This window comes from Artemia franciscana, chromosome 10, assembly GCF_032884065.1.
Source record: "Artemia franciscana chromosome 10, ASM3288406v1, whole genome shotgun sequence".
Taxonomy (NCBI): Eukaryota; Metazoa; Arthropoda; class Branchiopoda; order Anostraca; family Artemiidae; genus Artemia; species Artemia franciscana.
The window spans coordinates 28536582-28549372 of NC_088872.1; the positions used below are offsets into that span (position 1 = coordinate 28536582).

The following is a 12791-nucleotide window of genomic DNA, read 5'->3' on the forward strand; positions in this document are numbered from 1 at the left end:
CTCTAACCATTTTCTACGATAAATTGCTAGATTGATCGAATTTTTGCATATTTTGAATCACTATTAAAAGCAGAATGCTTTGATGTATATATTTTTACGAAATTTTCATTTTGAAATTCAATTAGTATATGCACAGTTCACTCCTTACTTTCAATTCTTTACTACGAACAGTTTGATATTGCTCCCCAACTTAAAGCATAGGAAGTGTCGTAAATTGCCTAAAGTTTTGCATTTTTATTTTACTTTTGTTGAAATAAACACATGAAGTTAGATCAGGAATACCAATTTTTACCTAAATGCCCGTTTTCCGCACTGAGGTACATTGCTTCTTGTAAAGCTTTGATCTGAATTTTCGAAAACTTCGATGCTTTGGGATCTATTATATTCCCATCAGAAGACATCTGCAAAGAAAATAATCTTAGTGACAGTTAAAATAAAATCGGTGATTATATGTCTGTTCAGAATTGCTTATTTATTATAGAATTTAATATTTTCAAGTAGACGGACTTGCACTTTCTTCCACTTGATTCGTCGAATCAAAATGCGATATGTGCGTCAACTGAGACTAGCACATATAACGCATTCCGCATTGCCTTCAGGGTGCCCATATCATCAGTTTTTTTTTTTGTTTCCTTGTTATCTGGCTAATTGGGTTTAATATCATAGGACAACAATTTGTGGGAGAGGAAGTATTGCTGAAGGCAGAGAAAGATTGATATAGATTTCAGCGTTAACATATACTCTTTAGATTTTCATGTATATAAGATCCGAAAATTTCCGCGCAGATGAAAATGCTGTCATGTTAAGATAAAGTATGTACTTTAACTAAAAAATTTACCAAAGGGTCATTCTATGGTAGTTGAGTGACTTAACAGATCTATTCCTACTCGAACATTTCTAATTTTGAGATGTCTGAAACAGTAAAATATCATGATTTTCCTAAATTTCTGCTCTGCTAAGGGTGGGGGGGATGTCCTTGCTTGTGGACATCCTTTATGGAAAGGAAGCAGCTGATTAAAATATAAAAGTCTGTTTGTCCTTTGTTACGCCCTTACTATACAGAATGATTGGCATATAACACTTCCATAACTGTACACTGTTTCGCTCCCTCTCCCCCCCCCCTGCAGCTTCTAGTGCAAAAAAAGCTATGCCTCAAACTTACCCCACCCCCCTCAAATGTAGGTCAATATTGTTAAATTAGGAGGACGTTACAAAACTTAAGTGGTTTTGGAATAAGATTATTATTTGGATGATATCTTAAAACATGATATCGCCTTGACCTCCCTCTTTGAGAGAGAGAGAGAGAGATGGGTTTATTAATATAAATAAACAAAATAAAACAAGCAAATGGCCAGATACAAAGCTTTTTTGGGCTTACAGCCCCAGTACACATACAGATAAAAATAATTCGAAGAAGGAGAGGAAAATGAAAAAAGAAAAGAAGAGGAAAAGAAAAAAAATATTCAATTACCCTGCATTTCTATCGATACGGGATTACACTTCAAAAAAGACAAAACAGAAAGAAACTAAAACCACTTGACCAGTATCACCTAAAACAAAACCAATATCTTGGCCCCACTTGAGGTCCACTATCAAAACCATAAATACTAAGGCAAAATAGCTTTAATTCCCGCCGGAATTCACGAAAATTATCCATGTTTATTAAAGTTGTAGGTAAACAATTCCATACATGGGGTCCCAGATGCCGAATAGAAAATTGAAATCTACGGGTAATAGCAAGTGGAAAACGAATTATATTGGACTGTCTCGGAAAATGTGTATGAATATCACTTCTTAATTCAAACCTAATTTTAAAACATACTAAAATTCTGAAAATATTTGTATATAAACAGGCTTCGATAAAAGTCCTGCTAAAGGCAAGATTTTGCAATCTATATACCTCTTTTGTACCGAGTCTTTAAAACCAACACCGCATAACACTCGAAGGGCTTTATTCTGCAAAACTCGAATACGATGGAGATTAGAAGGAAATGTGCTACCCCAAACAGTACAACAATATAGCAGATAAGGATGAATTAAGGAATAATACAGTGTTCTTAAAATATTTCTTGGGAAAATATACGTCAACTTTCTTAAAATGCCAACGTTTTGAACTCCTTAAAAAACTTAACATCCTAAATCAAACTCTTTGGGAAATTTTCCTCCCCTTTATCCGCCTAATCCTTGAGCACACCTATCCTGTTTACCATTCTGACGTCTCCAAGGAATTGTAACATAGAATACAGGTGTAGTCCAAAAAGATAGATTAGAACTGTCTTTAATGAAGGTAAAGTATAGCTCTTATTCCCAGATCCAGTCTAATTATCTCTCCGACTTGTCCTTTTTTAGAAGAGGAAGAAAAAACAAATTGAAAATGTGGGAACTTAATAAAAAAATATAAATAAATATTTACCATGGAATCATCTACGATTTGCCTTCTTTTGAGCAGCAAAATTTCGTAAAAAGGCGTCAACTGAAAAATATATACATACACCAAAGCCTCAGTGATGAAAAATGAATGATTATACGTCAATCACAACTTTACTATTCATATTATCGAAATTGCATAGCTCCAAAACATAAGAGAATTGAGGAAACAAAATGGCCGAATTTCATAATATAATAATGCTCACTGTAACTTGTTCCCCTTTTAACTGCAAAATTTGATTCAAAATATGTTATGAGAAGAAAAAATTACGCAAATACTTGGAAAATAAAGCTTTTCATGACAGAGTCTTTCTGCTTAGCCTGGAAAGCCCAAGACACGCAAAACTATACAGAGAAGAATGCCACCATCGTATAGCCGAATAACCTCAAAGTAAATATTCATTTTTTATGCTCTTCAATACAAGCAGTGAATTCCTGGAGCCGATTGATTGTACCTCATTCATATTAGAAATAAAAATAGCGATTCTTGTTTGTTTCTGCCTATATTAACTAATTACTCAAATAGAGACCAATAGATCAACAATTACCGTATATTTTGTTTCAAATCTTACTTAGTGTCTAACATATAGTATACCTGGAGTCTTGGTATCCTTCTTTCCGCAGCACTGTGGTGTGAAGATCCTTCTGCTAAAATTTCTTCGAGGGAAAGAACTTCAGAAGACTGAACTGAGTGGGCAGGTTGGCTAAGAAGCTTGTGTAAAACAGATCTCTTGCCATGAGCAGCAGCAACAGCTATGGCAGAGTAGCAGCCTCTTTGAGAAGAAGGAGAGTAGCATAATGAATCTCGTGAAACGGTGCTAAGGAATGGATCTGCTCCGTGACTAAGAAGCAGATTAACCATGTCTAAATTTCCAGCAGCACTTGCAACCTGAAACATGGAAAATTTCGGGCACTTGTATTTCGGTATTTCAAAGCTGAAATCAAGATAGAGAGAGAGAGAGAGAGAGAGAGAGAGAGAGAGAGAGAGAGAGAGAGAGAGAGAGAGAGAGAGAGAGGAGAGAGAGAGAGAGAGAGAGAGAGAGAGAGAGAGAGAGAGAGAGAGAGAGAGAGAGAGAGAGAGAGAGAGAGAGTGAGCGATTTGGAGGGGTGGATGGATGAGAGGGGGGTTCTGGTAATAGAGAGGCTGATGGCAGATAGTTGAGAAGAAAGAGAAAAAAAGTATCACTAAAGTATGTAAAGGAAGACGAAAACTTGACCAAATGAAATAACATATGTGCTGTCCCATCTTTTTTTCTTCGTAAAGCACTGGAAAAAAATCCAGCTTTATTAACTATTAAATTAGGGTCGCGCTGGTCTCTCTTTCGTCCTTGTCGGCTACTTAGTAAAACTATTCTAAAGCTTTGAACGGTATGTCAAACGATATGTCAAAGCCACCTAACCGGCTTCTTCGATATACAGATGATGAGTGGTCAAAACTATTTCTTTTGTGAGGAAGTGTCTTGTACCTTGCTACTACGCCACTAAGCTTGCAAACAAGAGAGGGAGGGGATTATGTAGGTTTTCTGCTAGTTCATGGAGGCTAAAGGCCTGAGTTACCAACACGAGCAGGGGGGATGACGTAAGACTATAATTTGTAAAAGCAAAGGCTCAAGCAAGTGGATAGAGGTGATAATAAGCTGATCCATCGGACCTCGTATGATTGTTACCCAACATCCCATTTTTCGGTTTTGGGCCTCGCAAGGGTGCACTCGCTTCGCATGGGTATCGTTTTGTTTTTTGTTGGGGGGGGAGATATGGCTAATTCGTCACAATACTAAAAATAGATAAATTAGAAGAAATTTGCGGTAAATTATGAGGGAAAGTTGAAAATTATGATTTGGAAGGAAATCCTGTCGTGAGCCCTCCTCTCCACAAAGGACCTGACCACTACAGCTACTTTTAGACATTCCACGAGCAGTCTATTTAAACATACATGTATAAAAATTAAAGAAATTGCCTTCTTCATTCGGAATATACTCTTTACTTCACAATTTGTATTTCAAAGCATTCTACTTTTTGGCAAGCCCTGTAAAGCCTAATTATTATAGCTTTGGAAATTTTTTTTCAAGAAAGGACTGCCAAAATAGGATTTGTTCGAAAACGCCTTGAAAGTGTAAATAATTTTCTAAATAAAAATCCCTACGATCAGTAATAGATCTATCAAAATGTATTAGATTAAAAAATTAGTTTAAGTAACATCAACGAAGGTTGAAGTAGATATGCTAGATAATTCTTGGAGAAATTTTCTAAGGACGGTTTTAGGTATTCATTCGAGCAACGGTGTATCAAACCAGAAGCACTCCTATCAATTAATCCCGCTCACTATATTTATTATAAAAATCGATATGATTAACTCAAAATGTTTTCCATATTGGGTGGGGGGGGGTACATCTAGCGACAATGAGTTCGGTCAGTTTCTAAAGATCGATATTAAAAAAAACTATGATCTTGAATTTACTGCAGTGGCGATTTTGCTGCAACTTCACTTATTTTAACTGAAAGATCATTTTCATTCAGTAAAAATAACGAGCTACTCTTTAAAGCAGCCCCCCTCCCCCCAAAAAAAAATGGCCATTGATGTTTCTAATTAGGATATGTTTTAAGGATGAAGAATGGCAGATTACAAAAATGTTTATATTTTGTTAATGAAAGGAAGGCTAAATGAAAAGCAAGACTTCCTCAAATAAAAGAGGCTATGAGAACATTTACGGAAGGTGAGAACTTCACAGAATTGAGTAATTAGTAAAGGTTTTAAGAGAGCGGTGTTGAAAAGTAATATCCGCAGCTGTGTATGCCTGAAGAAGATTTATGATATGTTCAGTTAATATTCGTGGCAGTAATATATACACGCGCATAGAAGTTTAAACTTTTAAGGGAGCGAAGGGAGGGCGTCTAAAATGTCGTCTCGGTGCAATTTACCCAATGTTCGAACATCAAAATTTGAACTGTTTGTAACGCGTAGTAGATGCAACAAATAACCCTTGATTGTCCTTTGGATTAGACCAAATTCTTCCTAACAAATATCAGCTTTTTATTCGTTGTGTATCTATATTTTGATGGCGAGTTTGAAAAGAAATAAAACTAACCTGAAGAGGTGTTTCTGTACATCTATCTTCCCCCACTTTGGCTCCTCCTTCTTGATGGGCACCTCTATCCAGCAGCATACGAGCAATGCCAACATGACCGTTAATGGACGAGTAAGTAAGTGCAGTCCAGTAAAGCGTTTCAGGTGTAATATTTTGATTAGCTATCTGGTAAACAGGTGTTTCAGCGTTTAAGGATGCCCCAGCATCAATGAGAATCTTAGCCAGGGACTCATCCCCTCTAACCGCTGCCAACATTAAGGCTGTCATTCCATAATCATTTACAGTATTTATCTGAAAAAGATAGTGTAGGTAATATATGAAAAAGATTAAAAATGTGCTGGTCCTAAAAGCTTGAGAGGGGACTCATTCGATAGGAAAGTTCTAGTGCCTCTTTTAAGGACCAAAAGTGAATGAAGGGCAACCAAACCCCTTTCTCGATCTCCTTTCGTTTTGTGACACAGTCATCTGACCAATATTTTTACATTGTCATTTGGCAGAAAAGCCTGAAGGCCTAGTAAATACACCTCCAAAAACAAGATTAAATGAACAGCGTTAGGGACAAGGATTTTAAATTATGCACATAGTTCATAGCATTTGGGTAGTCTTTAAGTAAAGATTTTTATTTTAGCCACAAAACGCTATAAAAACACCACTTTGTTGAGGCACTTTGAGAGTGATGTCCCATATTTCTAATATGCCATTTTCGTCAGCTTTTGATGGATAGGTCTAAACTTTATGAATTTTGTTATATTTTATGTAACCTTTATTTGATTTTGTCTTACAAATTTCAAATAATCATAAAATTCAATTCTTTGGCTGTATACGTTAGCATCAAAATCCGTTTTTATAGTTTTGGCTAATCAAACAGTTCCAGGCAACGAACCGAGACTATAGTTACCGAAACTCTAAAAAAATAAAAATTTATTCTAAAATAAAAATTTTTGATACCAATAGTTACATCAAAAGAATTGCATTTTTATGCTAATTTTAAATATATAAATTTCATAAAGTTTAGTTTTACCCTTCAAAAGTTATGAGCCTGAGAAAATGTGCCTTATTTTAGAAAATAAGGGGAAACACCCCCTAAAATTAATAGAATCTTAACGATCACACCATCAGATTCAGCATATGAGAGAACCCTAATGTAGAAGTTTCAAGCTCATATCTACAAAAAAGTGAAATTTTGTATTTTTGCCAGAAGACAGATCGTTTTTTTTTTTTTTTTTTTAGGGGGTGATCATATCGAACCAGTAGTCCGATAGTGTCACGAGAGAGCTTATTCTAACGGAAATTAAAAGTTCTAGTGGCCTTTTTAAGTGAACAAAGAAATTGGAGGACCCCTAGGTTCCCTCCCACGCTAATTTCTTCCCGAAGTCACCAAATCAAAATTTTTAGATAGCCATTTTGTTCAGCATAGTCGAAAAACCTAATAATTATGTCTGTCGGGACGACTTAATCCCCCACAGTCCCCGGGAGAAGGGGTTCCAAGTTACAAACTTTTACCATTGTTTACATATAGTAATGGTTATTGGGAAGTATACAGACGTTTTCATGGAGACTTTCGCGTTGAGGGGGGGGGAAGAGGGTTACTTGGGAAGATCTCTCCATGGAGGAATTTATCATGAGGGAAGAAAATTTCCATGGAGGATTTTCTAGCATTATTTAAAAAAAAAACAATGAGAAAATAAATGAAAAAAAGTTTTTTTCAGCTGGAAGTAAGGAGCAGCATTAAAACCCAAAACGGACAGAAATTATTAAGTATATAAGGGGGTTCGTCTCCTCCATAAAACATCACTCTTTATGCTAAAATAGTTTTAGTAATTTCAACTATTTATTCTACGGCTTTTGTGATTCCGGGGTCACTCAGTGGTTCGATACAATACATCACTCTTTATGCTAAAGTATTTTTAGTAATCTCAACTATTTATTCTACGGCTTTTGTGATTCCGGGGTCACTCTTAAAGAATTGGGATAGAACTTAAGTTTAGGTGCAAAGAGCAAGGTATTGATGAGGGGGCAAACCCCCTCATATATATAATAAAAATATACAGATATAGAAGTTCTTTACGTAAGTTACGTATATTTATTTCTAATAAAAACGTTAGTAAAACCAATTAAAAGTTCTAGTTGCCTTTTTAAGTAAACAAAAATTGGAGGGTAACTAGGCCTCCTCCCCCAACCCTTTTTTACCAAAATCGCTCGATCAAAACTATGAAAGGGCCGTTTAGCCAAAAAAAAAAAAATGCAAATTTTGTTTTAATCATTCGTGTGCGCTGAGCCAAAATCAAAACATGCATTATTCAAAAATATTTAGAAATTAAATAAAAAACAAGTTTTTTTTCAATTTCAAGTAAGGAGCGACATTAAAACTTAAAACAAACATAAATTATTCCGTATATGAGGGGTTGTCCCCTCCCCAGCGCCTCGCTCTTTACGCTAAAGTTTTTTATTGTTTTAAAAAGTAGAGTTGTGAGAAAGAGTCAAACTTTAGCGTAAAGAGCGGGGTGTTGAGGAGGGGACAACCCCTTTCACACACGGAATAATTTCTGTTCGTTTTAAGTTTTAATATCGCTCCTTATTTGCAGTTATAAAAAACTTGTTTTTTTAATTTAATATTAGTAGAAGTTACTCGTTGCTTCACACCGTCGTTGCTTCACGACGTTCGTCACAACGCTCTTGAACTTTTATTCTCAACTTCCAAAGTCTAACTTACTATAGTCAAACACTATTATAGATCTACCTTTAGGATCACTGAGTTTCAGGTTGACATGTCTATTTGGAATTCCCGTTTTAAATTTTTGGTGTTCTAAGGAAAAAAAGAGGAAAATTTTACATGGAAAACTAGCGTCCAAAAATCAGACTGAAATAAAAAACAAAAAAATAATGCACGTACCTTAGAAGGAGGCAAAAGTTGTAGAGCATGAGGAACCAAGTCAATCCGGCCTGAACCAATCATTTTGAAGGCTAAGTCAACTTTGTACTTCCTAGCGCAGTCATGTTCATCAATGGGTTTTCTTGGACAAAGAGCTTCGTCATTGCTACAAAATGTAGAAAAAATATTATTTAAGACTTCTTGAGCACGAAAACAAATAAAGAGACTTTCATTGTAAAGAAAAGGAGTTAGTTTTAGTATAAAACAAACATGCGCACCGGCAGTTCAGAAAAAATGTTTACTAGCCAAGGCCGTATCAAGGGGGGGGGGGTCAGGGGATTTGAGCCCCCTCCCGCCCCAAAATTTTTGTCTGACTTGTAAATTCGTAACAAAAATGGATATAAACAAATTTTTTATGCGTTTTTTGAAGTTTTTTGTGTACTCCCCCTTAACTCGAAAAAATCCTTGTGTAAAACACCCCTCGAAAAAAATTCTGGACACGGCCCTGTTACTAGTATTTTAGTCTTACTTTTTTTATGCATGCATTCTTCTTTTCTCTTTTTATTCTCTGACAGTGAAAGCTCGAAAATGACTATATGAAAATTAAATATAAAAAACGTGTTTTTTTAAACTGAAAATAAGGTAGTACTTTAAAATAGCGCCTTATTAAAATTTAAAGGCACTTAAGTCTCCTAAGTCGCTCTTTAAGAATTGGGACAAAAAGTCAAAATTTAGCGTAAGGAGCAAGGGATTGAGGAGGGGACAGCCCTTCCTATATACACAATAATATCTGTTTGTTTAACAAGTTTAAACTTTGCTCTTTATTTTCAGTAGAAAAACTTTTTTTTATTTAATTTCTGATCGTTTTTTAAATCATGCTGACAATACCTCCTCTGTGGGAAAATTCCGCCAACCCCCCATCCCTAGCAGATCCTGTGGAAAAATTTTCTATGGCAAATATTTCCCGCAGAAAATACCCCCCTCCCTCCTCTGAACATCCCCCCAGACAATTTCTTTTCCTCAGAAAATTTCCCTCGGACAATTCCCCCGGAAATTTCCACAAATAAAACTGAGTCACCAATGAGAAACTAACACAAATAAAAACAATTCCATATATGAACTCCGGCACATGAAAAATTTTTTCTATGGAAATCACACCCCCCCCCCCTAAGTTGCCCTGGGAAATTTGACCCTTCCCCGTGAAAATTTCCTCTCCACGGAAAATTCTCATTGCGGAAAATCCCCATCTGCATAGAATTCCCCCCCCCCACCAAAAACATGTCTGTATATTTCCCAGCAATAAATACTATATGTAAAACAACGGGCAAATTAATAGCTTACTGTACTTTCCCCAGGGGCTGTGGGGGCCATGTCTTCCCCAGAGGTTGTGGAGGCCATGGCTTCCCCAGAGGCACAGCTATTGTATCCTTCCAACTATGGTGAACAAAATGTATGTCTCAAAATTTTGATGGGATGTATTTGGGAAAGGGGGCGTGAGAAGGGGACTAGTTACCCACCAATATTTTTGTTACTTAAATAGGGCACTAGAAATTTTAATTTCCTTTTGAATGAGCGTTCTCCCGATCTTTTATGACCAGTGGTTCGATACGATCACCCTGGGAAAAAAACAAGAACATATAAACAAGCATCCGTGATCTTTCTGGTAAAAAGTGTAAAATTCCATATTTTTCTAAATAGGAGCTTAAAAACACTAAAATATGACTCTGACATGTTAAATCTGATGGGTGATTTTATTAAGATCCTTTGACTTTTTGGGGGCGTTTCTGTCCTTTTTCTAAAATCAGCCAAATTGTCTCAGGTTCGTAATTTTTGATGGGTAACGCATAAATTCAACGAATCTTATACATTTGGAATCAGCAGAAAAATCCAATTTTTCTGATTTATTAATTGTTATCTAAATTCCTTTTTTAGAGTTTCGGTTACTATTGGGCCTAGTAGCTCCTTACTTACATTTCGTTACCATGAACTGTTTGATGCCTACTCGTTAGAAAAAAGTGGATTAACATACGATTGATTAGTAGCTTACCCACATATCCTTGTGGGACAGTCCACTCCTGGTAATAACAGTCTGGCTGATTGACAAACATCATCCTTATCGATAACCAGCGAATATCGGTGCTCAGCGTGCGCGTGAGCAACTCGCACCCACTCCGCCAGTGGTGGCAAGACGATATAAGGTCGTTCATAGACGAGCTCTTGAACTGGAGCTCTTTGTGCATGTTCTGCGTGTTCAAGCTGTAATGGAATATAAAGTAAGTAAATTACAGAGGATGTGAAGAATCTCTCTCCCTCACATTCTTTTTCTCTCGACTAAAAATATGTATGGTGTAAAGGGTATCAAAGACAGGTAATGTGCAGTATTTCTATCAGCCATTTTATATTGATTACCAAGTCTGGGAACTCCTTCTCTAGGGTTTCCATACATTGCACACAATTTTTAAGAAAAACTCAATAGATCATGTAATTTAGTGCCGACGTTTTATCATCATTATAAGGATAAAATGTAATTTAAGATAATACATATGCCATTTACTTTAAATCGCTGAAATAACAACAAAACATCTTAAAAAGCTATCGTGGACATGAAATTACAATAAAATGGCAAGGTAAGAAATTGATAGAGAAACAAATGACATTTTGAGCTTATTAAATACTGCATATTTTTTATTATTATATTTTTTAGTATATTTTTCTACCCACTCATCCCTCACAAAAATTTCTCGGTTTCATCAAATGTTCTCGAGCGACAATAACCCTGCACAATAATGGGCATTGACCATGATAGTTACTCGCATACCCGTCAAAAGATAGTCGGCACTAATCATTTATAATTTTGTCCAACACAATTGCTTTCACCGTAATTCTTGCGAATAGTAAGCCCATGTAAGGTAATAAAAACCAAGCCAAAAACATTATCATTTATCCATAGCCTTTACTAAGAAAGAATAGATTAATATATCACTTATGTCTCTGACATGACATTTACGCTTACTTTTCTAAATCAAAATCGTTTTGTCTGACGAACCGATAAATTTCAGAATGGAGTGTCGATAGGCTAACTTAAACACTACAAGGTAGTCATGCTGGGTATTTATTAGGGTAATATCCGTAGCTAACATGACATGCTTAAAAAGGTAAGACTTAAATTGCAAATTTATTATTGTATGCATACGGCAAAACTATATTGAGACATTAAATAAGAGGTTAAAAAAATTGTAGTTTTCCATGTAATACAGAGATAGAAAAATCCAGCTGAAGCTGTTAGTGAAAGCTCTGGAATTTGTTTAAGAATGTGGTCGCAACAAGGATATATTCTGGCTTGTTTTCATGCACATTTAAATTTTAAATTTAGAAATTCGTGGTCACCCTTTTTTCCTTTTCAATTAGTTGATTTTTCAAAGACCAACTAACAAGAAATGATCTTAAAGAGAGAGTCTTCTTAATACCGTGCTAAATTGGTCATAGCTTAGCCTTGAAGATGTGTCCTTACAGGGAAACCAGGTCAACAATAAATTTTTTTTTGCAGTAAACTTTTTTAAATGAAGAAAGAAAAAACTACTCAAAAATGTATTAAAAACAAAGCAAAATGCCAACTCTGCTTTATTATGTTTGATAGAAAGCGGCAAACTTAGATTTTTCTTGTAGCTGTTAAAAAATTCGAGTTTTCTTGTCCTCGACATATTCGTAGTCTACGCTTTTACATTTGGTATTTCCCTGTCAAATATTTTTTTTTCCATTGGGATTAGTCACAATAGAAGTTTAGGTTTATTGCATCAGCCTAATTTATTGCATCAGCACACTTAGCAAACAACAAAAAACTAGATCTACGTTGCATGGGCAACGTGAGGTGTTGCGGCAACCTTTGCTCGGCTTCGCCGAGTAAAGTGTTACGAGAGCAACACTTTGGTTTTGTTTCCTCGCTGCGACTAAACGCTGAAGTTGTTAATCTGTAAGGATGCTAAAATACATACTAGGTACACCAACTCGCAAAAGTTGCAAACTCCTCATTGCTAAAGATGATTGTAGCCTTACAGCCGATTATTACTTACAAGTCCCCTACATGTCTTACCACTGGAACCAAATTGGTCTTACCATCAAATACAACGGAAACAAAAAATAGGTACACCAACTAGTAAGAGTTGCGAACCCCTCATTGCCGAGGATGATTATGAGCTAACAGCCGACTGTTGCTTACAACTCCCCTATATGTCTCACAATTGGTATCGGCCTATTTTTGGTTTCAGTGTGTACCTTACTACTGAAGTTGTCAACCCCTTTAAACTTTCAAACTGGTATATCTCATGAAGGAATTTTTGTACAAAAAAATGGATGAAAACGGATATACTTTAATCAGCTCATCAAAAGCTATCGACTGCCGTCGAAAA

The 12791-nt window shown here is 35.9% G+C and overlaps 1 protein-coding gene across 5 annotated transcripts in view; it reads right to left on the bottom strand.

Moving 5' to 3' along the window:
- The window catches only part of LOC136032025 (ankyrin repeat and BTB/POZ domain-containing protein 2-like), a 195492-nt gene that overhangs the window by 14392 nt on the left and 168309 nt on the right, over positions 1 to 12791 (bottom strand). For all 5 annotated transcript variants that reach the window (XM_065712108.1, XM_065712106.1, XM_065712107.1 and 2 more), the window contains 5 exons: positions 10433 to 10641; positions 8407 to 8551; positions 5514 to 5804; positions 3023 to 3316; positions 293 to 401 (listed from right to left, as the gene is read on the bottom strand). In XM_065712108.1, the coding sequence (XP_065568180.1) occupies positions 293 to 401; positions 3023 to 3316; positions 5514 to 5804; positions 8407 to 8551; positions 10433 to 10641 (1048 nt within the window). The remainder of the gene's footprint in view (positions 1 to 292; positions 402 to 3022; positions 3317 to 5513; positions 5805 to 8406; positions 8552 to 10432; positions 10642 to 12791) is intronic.